At 44.0% G+C, this 16,574-nt stretch overlaps 2 protein-coding genes across 2 annotated transcripts in view; both read left to right on the top strand.

Moving 5' to 3' along the window:
* The window catches only part of C7 (complement C7), a 37,690-nt gene extending 24,320 nt beyond the window's left edge, over positions 1–13,370 (top strand). The window contains exons 16-18 of the mRNA XM_008168696.4: positions 4,056–4,152; positions 9,755–9,939; positions 11,820–13,370. Of these exons, the coding sequence (XP_008166918.2) occupies positions 4,056–4,152; positions 9,755–9,939; positions 11,820–12,007 (470 nt within the window). The 3' untranslated portion in view covers positions 12,008–13,370. The remainder of the gene's footprint in view (positions 1–4,055; positions 4,153–9,754; positions 9,940–11,819) is intronic.
* The window catches only part of LOC135972348 (myb/SANT-like DNA-binding domain-containing protein 7), a 554,005-nt gene that overhangs the window by 506,096 nt on the left and 31,335 nt on the right, over positions 1–16,574 (top strand). The window lies entirely within an intron of this gene.

The following is a 16,574-nucleotide window of genomic DNA, read 5'->3' on the forward strand; positions in this document are numbered from 1 at the left end:
GGGCTCAATTCCTGGCTCTGCCCCTGGCCTCTTGGGTGACTTTGCGCAAGTCATTTCCCTTTCTGTGCCTCAGTTTCCCCATATGTAAAATGGGTTAGCTCCTTTGTGAGGCACTTTGAGATCTACTGATGAGAAGTGATATCTAAGAGCTAGATATTATATATTTATTATTCCCTAAGTGTGCCACAGTTACTCATGTCCTAAAATGTGCTGCACCCTTGCCCATGCTGATGGAGTTGCTGTGCTGTGATGTTCACCTCAGGTGTCCTAAGACTATTTCTCTTGGCGGCTCCTTTTGCAATGGATCCCATACATGCCAACTTTCTAATGTGCCAGGGGGTGCTCTCCCCAGCTCCACCCTGCCCCTGCCCCCACTCCACTCCTTCTCCCAAGGCCCCACCCCCACTCTGCCTCTTCCTGCCCTGTTCTGCCCCCTCCCCCAAGCACACCCCACCCTCAGTCCTCTCCCTTCTCCCCCCCAGTGCCTTCTGCACACCACGGAACAGCTGATCCGCGGTAGGTGCTGGGAGGGAGGGGAAGGTGCTGATAGGGGGTCTGCTGGTGGGTGCTCAGCACCCAACTTTTTTTTCCCCATGAATGCTCCAGCCCTGGAGCACTCATGGAGTCGGTGCCTATGATGTAGCCCCTTCACATATCATTCCCCTGCAGGCTGTGGCAGCTGCCAACATTTTAACAAGGAGTTCCCTCCGATATTTCCCATCTCAGCTGGTTATGTGGATGACATCCCCCTCCCAGTGTATCCATCTTTCCACCTGACCCCTCTCAGCCCACCATAGTAACTGCACCACAAAGCAGTTCTTCTGTGTTTCCCCCCTACCTGGCAGCTGTTCCTCACAGCAGGGCACCCTATGGTCTGAGGTTGTGGGGTGGATGGTCAGGTGGGCAGCAGGTCTCCAGTGGCGGGGCTGGGTGGTCCATTAGGAAAAGGGTCCCTTTTGGTTCTTGAGGCAGGCGGGCCTCCCCTAACTGCTGGCAGTGTCCCCCTAGCTGGTGGTGAATTGGGGTCCCCTGGTTGTTGGGGGCATGAGTTGAGTTAGGGGAGTGGGGCTCCAGGCTTCCTCTCAGTAGTGGCTCCTCAAGCTCCAGGCTGAGGCCGGGCATACAGGCACTGGCAGGACAGAGGCAGGATAAAGCAGCTGCAGGACTCCCACTCAGCACAGCAGCACCTTAGCCTCTGTTCATCTACCCCTCCCGCTGAAGCAGCCAGTTGAGGGCAGGTACTGCACCGGGCTTTCCCCACGTACTCTTAGGAGTGCTGGTAGGTGATGTAGAAGGGCCATTGCCTTGGAGCAGCTGCCATGGCCACTGCAGTAGCTTCCCGAGTGAGTAGCAGGCCACTCAAGTCAAGCCTTTAGGGAAGCGACACTGGCTTTAGCATTTTGGGGCAAGGTTGATAAACAATTGTTTGCACTCACTGTTGTGAGGGGGTTGCTACCCTTTCTGGGTAGGATTGCACCACTTCTCGGGAGAGGGATGGGAGGACGTTCCAGAACAGAGCCTCTTCCCCTGGGGTCTGGTTAATAGTCTCATGAACACATGAAATATATCCTAAGATCCATACAGGAAACCTCTCTCATCCATGCCACCTCAGGACTGATTCCGTCTATCTGTTCCCAGTTCTATAGGCTGCCTCTTAGCTCTCCACTGTCTCTTCTCACTAGGGTCTAGGTGACTTTTTCCTCTGAGAACTGGTGCTCACAAATTCTTCCCCTAGGTTACAGGAAATCCCTTCCCAGACATTAGCTTGGAGAGGGCTAACAGCCACTGCTGTTCCCCTGCAGCTTGTCTAGTGGTAAGATTCCCAAACACTTCCAGGTCACTCTTTACAGTGAAAACCAGGACCTATTATATCCTGCTTCGCCTCCCTAGGGGGCTTTGTTGTTGCCTACAATTATGTGATCTCGGAGGAAACCAGGCACAGGTGAGAGCTGGACTTGGCTCCTCTTAAAGGCTCAACCACCCAGTCACACCCACTACCTGAAACCAGTTCCTGTCCTCCACTATCACACCTCCATGAACAGGGCCAACCTAAGGATTTGGGAAGGGATAGCAAAATCACTTCCTGGAGTACAGCCCAAATATAACTACCTCCTATTGCTGAAATGTAGCCCAGCTGGTTTTCCTTCCAACCCTAGCAATTGGTTTTCACCAGCTTACATTGCTTTATGTTTTCAAGCTCTGTGCAAGGACAATGGCTAGGAACTCTTACAACAAATGAAAGCTGAGATTCTCCTTTATGGTATCCAAAGGCCAATTATGTTAACAAGGGGCTCACAGGGTCCCCTCTAGCTCATTAGTAAGCTACAGCTTTAAATCACAATCTAGCCTTATGCATCTAGAAGGGTGTGACAAGCCTGGAATTACAGTTGCATTGGTGGGAAGAGCATGGAGGATCAATCCAATAATATAACATTTTTAACAAAAGAAGGTACATAAAGACAAGAATTAGAAAAAGCTGATGTACTAGATCAACCACTTAAATCAAAAAAGGAAGAATGGAAATCACTAATAATTGTGCATGATGTAACACATCACTGGGTTTTGTGAGACAGAGTGGGATAAGAATAGTCAGTAGATAACTAAGTTTCCTAGCTATAAACTATAGAGTAAAGACAGGACCGGTTGACCTGCTGATCCCAGGATTTTTTTTTTTTTTTTTTGCAGGGGTGGGGTGGTGGTATAATTTTCTCATCTACACTCAGTCAGGACTAGGCTTAGTGTTTATATTAAAATTCTACTACAGTTCTCTCTCTCTCTTTCTTGTTATTCCCCCCTCCCCCATCTTTGACAGTTTGTCTGTTCTTATCTATTTTGCTAAAGTAAGTCTAAAATTGTAAGAAAGATTTCTTTTTAAAAATGCAGTTCTGCTCAGTGATGTTACAAGATCCAATACACAAACCAGGTTAAACCTCTCTCTTACAGAAAACAGTTTTGCAGGGATTTAGCGAAGTCTGACTGTTACTAGCTAGAGAAATCTCAGGAGGGATGTTAGTTCAGTAAGGACCTTTTTCACTTTTAAGCTTTGAATATAATGCAGCAGGCCAAAGCGGAATATTATACAGCAGGCCAAAACACAGAGCACAGTCCAAACACAATCCATAGACACAGATGCTGGAACAATTTGTATAGTGGGGGTGCTGAGAACCATTGAATCAAACTGTAAAGCCTATAGATGATGGAAACCACTTCAATCCAGGGGGTACAGCAGCACCCCTGTTCCAGCACCTATGTCCATAGAGTTCTACAAGATCCAATCTTGCTTTTATTTTTAGTCTTTATGCATATAGAATCACATACTGGTATTTGTAGTTTCCATTGGCTGCAACCTCCAAATCAGAATATTTCTAACTAGAGATTTGAAGTCTCAAATTCCACCATTTACATCAGATGAGGTTTTACTCTGAAACCTAGTGTAGATGAAATCCATCAAAGTAGATGTCAACATTGCTAGCTATTATTGAGTGCTGATCAGTACAGCAGAAATTGACAGTTACTGTAAAATGGGAAGTGGAATTTTAGACTGTAGACAGCACTTGCATATTATTATTATTCTTTGTTATCTGTATTATCACCATGAGCCCATTGTGCTAAGTGCTGTACAAACAAAGGACAAAAAGACAGTCCCTGCCCAGAAGAGCAGGCACTAAGTATAAGACAAAAGATAAAAGATCGATAAAGACAGACTGACAGGGGAGGAAAATGAAACAATGAGACAATATTGATCAGCATGATAGGCTGTGGTCTTAGTATCCCACAATCATATATAGTACCCCCATCCGTCCCCCGTCTGACTCTGGGCCCAGAGCTAAAGCAGCATTCAGCAGTTGCACTAGCTACAGAGGTTATTACATTTTAAAATTCTATTGATTCCATCTACACAGTAGATAATTTTTATTACAAGCAGGCTGTAATTTTATGGCATAGTATAATAATAAACCTTTTTAATGCAGCCAGGGGGATAATTCCACGGTCGCCATTTAATAGCCTTCATTTTTCTGATCTGTAATGGTTTTGTCTGTGTTCTTTCACTTTAGTACCCAGCGTGAAACCAGAACTGACAGAACCTAAATGTCAGCCATGGGAGAAAGTGCAACAGTCAAAATGTGTATGTAAAATGCCCTATGAGTGTGGGTAAGTTCAGCCTGACATTGACAATAACTTTCTCACTTTATTCAAGAAAATTAAATTTCTCAGGATTTCAGTCCGTGACAGATTAGACAGCTTTACTTATACCAGGGAAAGTCATTGTGCTGTGTTTACATTACTGCTCAATCAATCCCCTGTTCTTCACTTACCTGTCAGTGGGAATTAGCAGTGATGGAATTTAGGTAAGTGGCTGAAGGTAAAGGGATAATTTCAGCTCCACTTGATCTGTGAAATGGGGGATGGGGGAAGATAAAATGCTATTCTGGATATTTAAAGATCAAGGAAGAGTAAGAGCTGAGTCCCCCAGGGATATAAATTCTCCAAGTAATAAGCACGTGCAATAAAGGAGGTGGTTTTTCTGAGACTGGAAAGCTAGAAGAGATGCAATAATCTGATCTCCCATTTACACAGCAATTTGAAGAGGCCAGTCTGTGACACCAGCAGAGTGCTCAAGGTCACCTTTTTGCACCTCATAATGTGAAGTCTGGCTTGAGTTTATTTTTGTTCATTTATTTGGTGCTTTGAGTCTCCGGGTCACTTTACCAATGGGACAAATGGTGCTGTGGTTTGGATTTGCCTTTATTGTGCATGAAATCAAATGGCTCAATCACTGATTTATTTATTTTTTTAATTTGAGGAAACAGAAAAATGTCTGGGCCCCACCAGGCAGTAAAAGTTCAATTTTCAAAATTGCCTCTGCACCCACAGTCGGGGTGAGTCTTTCATAATAGCTGAGCACTTTGGGTGTGAGCTCTTGAAATCTGGCCATGTCCATCACAGTGGGAGCTACTGGCAGCTGAGCACTTGTTTAGATACCTACATGGGAGCTGAATTCTTGAGAATCTGGTCTCACGCTGTATACTCCTTATTGGTGAGCAATTACTAATTACACGAATAAGCCTAATGACTTTGGCGATGTGACTCAGGGAAAAAGGTTCTATTCAATGTGGTCAAGTAGGGGATTTTCAGTCTCCTAAGTGACTTAAAGTCATTGGGACTTGTCAATGGAAGTTGCACTCCTAAGTCACTCAGGCATTTTTGAAAATGCCACCTAGCCAACACAGGCTCTAACTAGCACATTTTGAATGTCTGAAAGTTAATTAAAGTTAATTCAGTTTTAGTAGGTCTGATTTATTGCTGTGCTATGAGGAAGGATGTCATGTGGTTAGGGCAGCAGCCTGGGACATGGCTTTAAATCCAAACTTGCAGTGTGGCCCTCGGCAAGTCACTTAGGAAAGGATTTTTAAAGGTATTTAGGCACCTAAAGATATAGATAGGCACCTTGCTTTTGAGAATCCCATTAGGTACCTAACTATATCTTGAGATGTTTAAATACCTTTAAAAATCTGACCCTTAGTCTCTGTGCCCCATTCCCAAACTGTAAAAGGGGGATAATAGCCCTACTCTACTTCACAGGGGAGTATTGAAGATAAACACATTACAGACTAGGAGGTGCTCAGATACTACGGTGATGAGGGCCTTTTCCATAGACAACGTGTAATGCTCTGTTAAATTGTGCCCAGTGTAACCAGTGTAGTCTTGGAAGTCAGTAGTGTTGCAGCCACTTATGCAAAGGTCTGGATTTGGCTCATGGTTTATAATTCTTTTTAGCCTTTGACAAATTTTGTTCAAAGTGGCAGAAAAGTAAGTAAACAGTTATTTTGCAATCAGTTCACTGTTTCTCAAAAAAACTCCAAAACCAAAAACAAAACACCCCAACATTTTAGCAGAGAGAATAAATCAATTATTAAAGAAGACTAGAAGGAATAGACACCTAGTCACTTGGGATGCAGTTTACTGCCATGTAGGGATTAAGGATGTAACTTGAGTTTGTTTTCTTACTCTGAGTCTGGTAGTACCTTTGTTTGCTGTGGAGACAACTCAGCCTCCGCTCAGCCCAGTTTCAGACCCCATGGTCCATCTAGTTTACTGCCCTGTCTCTGACAGTGGTCAGCACCAGATGCAGCAAAGTGAAAAACCCCACAGTAGGCAGATGTGAGAGAATCTGCTCCACATGAGAGTTTTATCCTAATCCCCAATAGCTAGACATTGGTTTCAACCCTGAAGCAGAAGGGTTAATATCCTTCCAAAACTATAGTCTTGTTATCCATACAAATGTCTAATCCCTCCTTTGACATCACATGGCACTGAATTCCACAGTCTAATTAAAAATATAAAAAGAGATCTCTGAGCCATTAGCGATTACCTTGGAGAAATTGTAGAGGATGGGAGAGATCCCAGAAGACTGGAAAAGAGAAATACAGCAGAATACTGGGCAACAGCAGCTGACCCACCAATCTAGTCACTGTGACTCTAATTAATTACTCTAGAGTAGACCTCAGTGGCGTAGCTAGGAGTGGAAATTTGGGTGAACCCTGACCTTCCAGTGGGCGGGCAATGACAGACTGTGCAAGCTCAGCTTCTCCCCCAATGCCACATCCTCTTCCTAGCCCTGGTGCCCCGACACAGGGCTTCATCTGCTGAGCTGGGCATACGCATGGGCCCACGACCCCACCCCAATGCTCCAGTGTGGGTAGCTGCCAGGGTAAAAGAGGTTCTCCTCTTCAGGCTGAAATTCTTCACATTCCTTAGGGGAGAGGGGAGATAATAGGAACTGGCCCCCCACTTCAGTTGAGCAGAGTCCAAAGGCTATCCCGCACTCCCACCCTGCAGGGTACCCAGCAAGGGAAACAGGTTCCTTGAGCCTTGGGAAGAGAGGAAGTTTATCCAGAGCGGGGAGGGAAAACTGGGGCACGGGAGGGGCTGGACAGGGAGGGCAGAGGCCAAGGGCCAGAGCTGGGGGGGGAAGGGGCAGGACCCAGGGGGGCACAGGACATGGGTCAGGTGGCAGAACTTGGAGGCATAGCAGAGCCTGGAGCTGGGGGCGCAGGGATGGGACTGGGGCGCAGGAGGGATCAGGGCTGCAGGGGGGGGGTTGGAGGAATCTGGGGGCCCACCTTCCCCCCCCCCCCTTCAGCCAGCCCTTACCACTCAGCAGCCATCAGAAGACAAGGCTACCCAGGGCGCACAGGCTGCGGGGTGCACCCATGGGGTGGAGGGGGGGGGGGCTCACCGGGGCTCGAGCTCCACCTGCCCCTGCCAACCCCAGCTCGGTGTCTGTCTGCCCGCCCGACCATGTCCCTCTGTCCTGCTGGTGCCGCTGTATCCCCGTGCTTCCTGCACCACATGCTGCTGCTCCGCTCTCCAGCGCCCTGCCCACACCCAGCCCAGTCATGCATCTTGGTGTCTGGCCTGGCTTCACTCCGCTCCGGCCCCAGTGCTAGCCTCACACAGATCTGCCTCCACGAGGCACACTCCTCATCTGGGATAACTCACCCCCTCCCAGCCTGTGGATTCAGGGGGCTCCAACCCTGCCTGCACTCCATCCTGGATTTCAGGTGCCCAAGAGATGCTCTGGGCCACTGTGGCAGATTTGGGTGGGCCTGGATGCTAAGTGGTAGGCCTCATTAAGAAGAGCTGTGCCTAACTGATGGGCTGAGGAGAATTAAGAGGGTAATTAGGCCATTAGGCAGATAATACAAAAGACACAGGAAGAAAGTGAGAAGAGGTAGATAGCTCCTTCCTTATCCTGCATCTCTAGGACTGTAGATGTAAGGCTATATAGTGTATAAGGGTGGTGGAAACTAATTTTGTAAATAGACTGCATCGGGTGTTTTATGAGCTTGGAGAGAAGCAGGACTGAACTGGCCCTCCCATAGGAAAATACACTATCTATCTATAAAAAGAGGAATAAGGACAACCCAGGGAATTATAGACCAGTCAGTTTAACTTTGATATCTGGAAAGATAATATAGCAAATAATCAAACAAACAATTTGTAAATACCTAGAAGATAATAAAGTGATTGGTAAAAAAATCAACATGGATTTGTCAAGAACAAATCATATCAGACTAACGTAGTTTCCTTCTTTGACAGGTTAACAAGTCTTGTGGATAGGGGAGAAGTGGTAGATGTGAAATACCTTGACTTTAGTAAGGCTTTTGATGCAGTCTCACATGACCTTCTCATGAGCAAACTAGGGTAATATAGCCTAGACAAACCTACTATAAAGGTGGGTATACAGCTGGCTGGAAAATTGTACTCAGAGCAGTTATCAATGGTTCACAGTCAAGCTGGAAGGGCGTATCAAGTGGGGTTCCACAGTGATCTGTCTGGGTCCAGTTCTATTCAATATCTTAATAAATGATTTGGATAATGGCATAGAGAGTACACTTATAAATTTTGGGGATGATACCAAGGTTGGAGGGGTTGCAAGTGCTTTGGAGGATAGGATTAGAATTCAAAATGACCTTGACAAACTGGAGAAATGATCTGAAACAAGTAGGATGAAATTCAATAAAGACAAATGCAAAGTACTACAGGTAAGATGGAATTATCAGTAGCGTAACTACAAAATGGAAAGTATAAGTTCACCTTTCAGTTTCATTTAATGTCCCTTGTTCTTCTGTTAGAGGACAGGAAGAACAGAAGTTCCCAATCTACTTTCCCTAGACCATTCTTTATTTTATAGACTTTTATCATGTCACCTCTTATTCATCTCCTTTCTACAGTGAACAATCCCAGTCTTTTCAATCACTCTTCCTATGAGAGGTTTTTCTTTATCCCTAATCATACTTGTCATCCTTCTCTGAATCCCCTCCAAACTCTGCAAACTCCTTTTCGAAATGGGGTGACCAGCACTGCGCATTGTGTTCTAGTTGAAGGCGTACCATTGATTTATATAACGGCAATATATTATTCTCCATATTATCTTTCATCACATTCCTTATGCATCTTAATATTCTGTCTCCAGGCATCAAGGAGGCTCTAAATTATGCCTGGCTGCAGCAGTTCCCAAAGGGCTATTTTGCAACAAGGGGATTGCTGGAGTTCAGCATGTTCCAGCCACATCCCTTGCCCTGGTATATCCTTGGCCTGGGGGAATCCCTCACCAGCTGGTTCAATCAGCTTTTCACTTGCTTTGGATTGCTGAAGCATTACGAAGCATTACAAAGCAGGCAGATCAGTGAGTTAGGATCTTCCCCTTAGTCTTTTCTTTTCAGCTAAATTAAACAGCCTCGTATACACATTTTTGTAAGTATTGTAAAAACCAGGTGTTGAAATTTGTTATTTTCAGACAAATAAAGCAATACAGTAAGTCTACTATGCGTTTTTAAAATAGCAAATGGTAGAAGCAACTGAGTTTAGCTGTCAAGAGGGTGTGGATAACAGTGATGCCTAAAACTGATATTTAGGCACTTAAATCTGGAGTTTAGGTGCCTAAATACGTTGGTGGATCTGGACCTAAAGGCTAAAACATGCTCCCATTGAAATCAATGGCAAAATTCACAGACTTCAAAGGGCGGATAAAGGTCTTAAGTTAGGCACAGCATACCTGTGATGGAGAGAGAGACAGAGAGCCTAATTCTGATCTCACTTACCTGCATGTAAGCCATGAGTAACTTCACTGAAGTCATTGGGAATGCATCAATGTACGTGAGATCAGAATATGACACTTTTTTTTCCCTTTTAAGAGGTACCAAGATAAAGCAGAAGTAAATGATGCGATTTCTGCTTTTCTTTTCAGACCGTCCCTGGATGTCTGTGCCACCGATGAGAGAAGCAAGAGAAACACAGCCTTAACTGTGTGTAAGATGTATGCTCTTGAGTGTATGGGCAGAAAATACTCTTTGACCAGTGAGGAAAACTGCAAAATGCCTGCTGCTGCTGCAAAACCTTGTGGCTCATGTCATTTGTGGCAAACATGTAATGGTAAGAGAGTCCTCACATTTAATGTGGATGAATTAGGAGAAGCTCCCTGTGAATAAAAGAAAACCTTTATCCTCTTGCACATTAGCCATGACTCTGCTCCTGGCTTGATGGGCCTCCATTTATCCATCTGTAAAATAGATATAAGAATTCCTTCCTACCTTCCAGAGAGGTGTTTGGAACATAGGAATTGCCCTCCTGAATCAGAGCTGAGGCACATCTAGTCCTGTGCCCTGTCTCTGACAGTGACCAAATGCTTCTATGCTGGAAAAAAGCCTGTAGGAAATAATTGTGGAATAATAGGGAAAGTTTCTTGCTAACTCACATTAATTAGAGGTTGGAGCATGAAATTTGATATCCATTCTAGAACCTTTGGGGTGAAATCTTGACTGCACTGAAGTCAATGGCAAAACTCCCATTGACTTCAATGGGGCCATGATTTCACCCCTGGTGTTTGTTATTAAATCCTTGCTCATCTTAACTCTGGATGTTGTCACTGTCCATGGCAATGTCCAACACTTTTCTGAATCCTGCTGAGCACTTGCCTTCAATCTTATCTTGTGGCAATGAATTCAGTGGCTAATTACACATTGTGTGGAAAAAATATTTCCTTTGCTGCCTTTCAGTTTCATTGAACATCCCCTTGTTCCTTCATTATGAGAAAAGATGAAGCAAAGTGCCTGGTCTATGCTCTCATACATACTCAAACATTATACACTCTCTTTTCTAAAGTAAACAGTCCCAATCTTTTCAATCTATCGTCAAATAGAAGTTCTTCCAGGCCCCTAATTATTCTGATCACTGGTCTTTTAATCTCCTCTGTTTCTGTTACATCTCTTTTGACCTAGAGTGACCAGAATTAGTATTTGTAAAGTGCTTTGAGATCCCCACATACAGATTAGTTGTTATATTTCTTACAATAAAACTCCATCAAAAACATATTTTTATATCTTGTCTAGTGGGTTCATGCAGTGATCCTTAGCAAACATTGTTTTGAAAATAGCAAACAACAATAAAAATGGGTAAAGAGTTAAAATAGAAAGGGAAGAAATTAGGCAAAGATTAAACAAATAGACAGTCAAAATAACTAAGCCTTAAATAAGGACAACTGTGCACTAAGGTTAAACCTAAAGGGGGAGAGGGATAGCTCAGTGGTTTGAGCATTGGCCTGCTAAAGCCAGGGTTGTGAGTTGAATCTTTGAAGGGGCCATTTAGGGATTTGGGGCAAAAATCTGTCTGGGGATTGGTCCTGCTTTGAGCAGGGGGTTGGACTAGATGACCTCCTGAGGTCCCTTCCAACCCTGATATTCTGACAACTCTAAAAACACACACAAATGGAAGAGAAATCTCATACCCCTTATTGTTTGTATGTTGCTATTTAGGCCCTGATCCTGTGAACACTTATGCATGTGCATATATATACTTATGTGAGCAGATCTATTGACATCAGTGAGATTACTTATTAGTAAAATTATACACATATGTAGAGTTTACAGGATCAGGGCCTTAACTTGTTAGTCTCTGGAGCAGGGACCTGTCATCTTATACGTCCACCAGATAAATAATAAATCATGCTAGTATTTTTTTCAAGCAATAATTTCAAATGGGTAGGAGAGAGCTGTGCTCTCAGTCATCCTCAGCAAGCACTGCTCAGACTAGCAGCAGCCCCAATACACACTTACGACTCCTGTTACAATAGAACTGCTGTTTGAATGTGCTTGCAGTTTTTCCACTGAACCTGAATATTGATTAACATCTGACCAGGAGCAGGAGCTCCTACAAATTGCTCAGTTACTGGGACAATTTCTGATAGTAGGGCAGTTATGAGTCTGTTTTTCTTTCAGTGGTTGAGATACTAATATTGGGGTATGTGTGTTTTTTAGCTCTAACCAACACGTGTGTGTGCCGAGAAGCTGGGCAATGCGACGAGGGAGGAATAAGCATTTGCGTTGAAGTGAATGGGAAAGTCACCAGTAGGACAATGACTGAATGCGAGGCTGGTCTCCTCAAGTGCCGGGGGGAGAATGTCACCCCTGTCAGCATAAGACCCTGTGATGTACAGAGTAAATAAGATATTTTATAGTTCATTTTGCTTCTTGCCATGGGATATGTCAAAATGTCAATAGTTGGGCAGGTTATGCTTAAAAGTGCCTTTGAGTTTGTTTTTTACTTTCTATGTACATAAAACCTTATTCTACCCAATGTAGGGCCTGACATGAAGCCCACTGAAATCCATGAGGGTCTTTTCATCAGCCTCAGTGGGCTTTAATCAGGGCCCTTAGCCCTTACTCAGCTTGAACAGTCCCATTGAAGCTAAAATAAGGGCTATAGGTCTAGGCCTATGGCTTGGAATTGGCAAGTCTGCTTTATATTTCCCTCTGGGTTAAAAATGTTCCAAACTTGGCCTTGATCCTGCATCTTATTTCCTGCAGGCACATGGAACAATCTGTAGACTCAGTCTAAATCTGCAAATACCAAAGTGCTATTTATAAAGAGTGATTGATTTAAGTGTCTAAAACATGTAAATTAATTTGAGGGGGAAAAAAAAAACCACCTCACAAATGCACACATACACTGATTGGACTGGATAGCTTCCCTGTGTAGAAACCAGGGAAAAGAATGGCCCATTAATGCAATAAGAGATATGATTATTCCCTTTTAATGAAGTAACTTTATTACCATTTTGCCTTATTCAATTAAGCACACTGCATGCACAGCACTGTACCTATCACTGAGCCTGAAGCATTTATAAGTCAAAGCAATATGCACTAATAATGAAGACAGCTTAAAATAATGAAAAGAATTCATATACTGTAGCTTCTTGTACACAATTCTGCTTAATACAAACATAACCATATATTTCACATTATCCTAACTTTCACTGAGACCTAAACTTTCAAACACAGGCAGCTAAGTTGAACTTGCCAAAATGCATTTGTATATTTGTAAAATAGGAATTTACATATGGAAAAGTATCTAGCAAAATCTGTTTTCAAAGGAAAATTTTCTCAAGGTGGGTTGCTTTGGGGAGGCATCTTCTAATAGAAATGGAGAAAAACTACACTCAGTCTCCTTGGAGATACTTTGGGGCAATTTCTTAAGGAAGAAGGCTGTCCAGTAAAGGGGGTGTCTTGTACACTGCAGCTTGTGAACCTAAACTCTGCAAACAGGCAACATGCACGTACCTGTTTTATGCATGCAATGGCATGTTTGTAGGTACACACACATGTTGCAAGTACAATTTAGGTGCCTGTGTTTGAAAATACCCCCCTCCCCTCTTTTTTTCTTCGTAGTTACTCTTAGATCGAAACAAGGACATGGGCTGGGGGCCGAGTAGCAAGATGGGTGATAAAATGAGTGGGATAAAATTGTGAAACTAGTACGTTTTTAAAGCAATGGATTTATATTTATCATTAAATGCCTATCAAACATAACAGGTCCCGTCGTTTCTCCATATAATGACTATTGACTGATTTGTATGTGTGGTTGACCTGCGTAAACCCTACCTCAGCTTGAAAAGCTCCATTCTGTGGTAGTACTGGAAATGAGAATTCTGAAGTCTTCCTCTGGCACTTATTTGCATACTAGGCCTCTCAATACTTTGCCAGCTCACATATTTTCACAGAAGTGCCCTAGCTTCAGAAGCAAACTTAAAGCTCTGGACATGCTTATTTATTCAGTGAGGTTTCTTTCCCCTGGAATGATTCTCCTACATTTATCATTTGACCCTTGGTCATCCTGGTTCACCACTAAAGCTGCTCTTATACAAGAACTTATTTTGTTGGCTAGCAAAGTGTTGTCGAGTTTCCACATCCCAATCATAAAGGGCCAGATTCAGCAGCCCTCACTCAGGCTGAGTATTGCTTACTCACATGAGCCGTCTCTTTAAATTAGTAATTTGACGTGTTTGAGTTTGAACCGCATTTAACAACCATGTTCTAGCCTTTAACTGGATGAAATTCTATGGCCTGTGTTATGCAGGAGATCAGTCTCATGGTCCCTTCTGGCCGTAAAATCTATGAATCTGATGCTCCAACCTGTGGAACAATAAGGACCTGACTAACTTGCAAATGTTCTGTGTCAGAGCACAGTGTTATGACACTTTTTTTCCTTCCACACAGGCTCTAAAGCACTACTGTGTCATAATAAGGTATCATAGCATGGTACCTTTTGTAGAGTAAACAAGCCCGAAGAGAATCCCTGGAACAATTAAAAGGCATGTCTACATAGAACATTTTACTAAGCCAAGGGCAGGGCTTAAATTCAGCTGGAGCTGTCCAGAGCAGAGCTCTGTTAAATATTTTCAAACATTGTCTTCAGCCTGATGCTGTTATGGTTCTGAACCAGGGGGTCTGCAACCCACTGGAGGGCCGCGAGTCGGTTTCAGAGGGCCCAATCATTGGTCCAAATCAAACCAGCCACGGACTTTGGAAAATTTGCATCCAAATCTAGGGCTTCCTCCTGATGCCATTGAAATCAATGAATGCACCACTCCTGGACTGGAGTGGTGCAGGAGCAGCTCTCTGGACTTTGCAACTAAGGCTTCTCTCTAACTAAAACCAAACCAGCTCGAGCACTGCTCCTCCTGAATACATTAGGGCCAAGCTTCAAAGCAGATTTTATTATTTTGTCTGAAAGTTTAATTTGGTTGCAGAATGTTTCAGCTGTTCTGTTTAGTATAGGGCTTTGGGATGCTCTGTCTGGATAAGGTAGGATATGAATCTAAATAGTTGGGTTATGGTTTTCCTGTTATCCATAATAAAAGACTTTAATCAGTCAGACTGATTGCTTTGCCAATTTTCCTAGTTAAAAATCCTGTTTACCAAGTTTTGCTATCGGGGGAGCTTTCGGGAGGACTGGTAAAAATGATAAATAAATGATCAACTTTGCCTTTCCCTTGATGAGGGAAGAAAATGCCATCAGTGCAGAACTAATGCGATGGAAAGTGTCACTGGATTTCTCCAGACAGAACATTCTTTGGGGTATAACAGCTCCAAGCTTTACTGCATAACTAGATGCTCAGTCTGTCACACAAGGGCAAGCAAACAGCACAAGGCTGGGACAGGCGTTCTAGTATTAAGGGAAATATGGATACTAGAAAGATTCCACTCCCCTGTAATGATAAATTATGTACAAAGATAATTTTCCATTGACAATTTTATTTTTGAGGCCAGCAGATAATAACAACAGCTAATATGTTGCACCTCTGTATTGTCTTTTTATCCAAGATCTCAAACCAATGTACAAACACTGGTCAATTAAACCTCACTGCCTGAATGGAAACCCTAGATCTGAACACTCCCAAACTTGATGTGTGTATTTGGAAATAAAATTTAGATCTGGATCCAAGTTTTGCAGCTGGCCCGTATTTCTACCAGGAGCCAACCTAAACCTTCAGATTAGAAAAACCACAAACTCAGTAGTGTTCAAAATTTGGCATCTTGGGCTACTCTCCAGTCACAATGTCCCTATGTCACTTTACCTGCTGGCACCACTGAAATGGAGCAGAATCTGTGATGGAACAAGAAAGCTGTTTAACAGCTCACAGCTACGTGAATTTCATATTCAACAGAAATTGCAGGGGGGGATTTGGGGTTTGCAGAATGTAGTTACCTGTATTAGAATTAGGCCACCTCCACCAGCATTGTGCCCCTATCATCATACTGTGGCAATGATTCAGTGCCAAATCAGAAAGAAGAGTGCATTTACTGAATTACCACACCACAGCGTGTCATAGTGTTAACCCATCCTTCCTTGTCTGTTACCATGTGTTTGCACTTAGCTCCAGGGGACTGCAATCTGGGTGGGACATCTAGATGCTATTGTAATCCATTTATTGAGTAATAATTTCCTGGTGGACTCCAATCCAAGTACTGATGTACATAAGAACAGCCATAGTGGGCCATACCAATGATCCAGTGAGCCCCATGTCCTGTCTTCCTACAGTGGCCAATGCCAGATGCTTCAGAGGGAATGAACGGAACAGGCAATCATTGAGTGATCCATCCCCTGTAGTCCTCTCCCAGATTCTGGCAAACAGAGGCTAGCAACACTCAGAGTATGTGGTTACAGCCCTGACCATCTAGGTTAATGCCATTGGTAGACCTATCCTCCATGATGTGGGCAATTGTGGCTTGGATTATTATATCTAGGGAGCCACAACACAAACTGCTGTGTATGCAGATTGTAAACGTGTAGGCATGTGTGGCCCTCCCTCCCTCCCTATCTCCGAGGGAGGCCATACCTCTTGGCTGTCACACCCCTGGAATACCAGTTTTAGACAAGGGGGAAGTTAGCAGTCTTGGGCTCAATGCCTCCGGCGGGGTCAAGCAGCGAGTGGTTCAGGGGACTAAGCCCTCAGAGAGGGCAGGGCACCAACAGTCTTAAACCCAACACTCAGGCAGGGTAGAGCCTGGTATAGTCTGGGAACCCAGGCCCTCAGACAGAGTAGGGTACTGAGCACAGTCTAGGCCCCAACACTCTGGCAGGGCAGACCCAGTGAATAATCCAGGGACCCCAGCCCGCACACAGGGCAGGATACCAACTGTCTAGGGCTCCAGCCCTCAGGCAGGGCAGAGCAGTGAATTATCCAGACCCTGACCCTCAAGCAGGGCGGGGTACCAGCAGTCTAGGGCTCC

Source organism: Chrysemys picta, chromosome 6 (assembly GCF_011386835.1).
Source record: "Chrysemys picta bellii isolate R12L10 chromosome 6, ASM1138683v2, whole genome shotgun sequence".
Taxonomy (NCBI): Eukaryota; Metazoa; Chordata; order Testudines; family Emydidae; genus Chrysemys; species Chrysemys picta.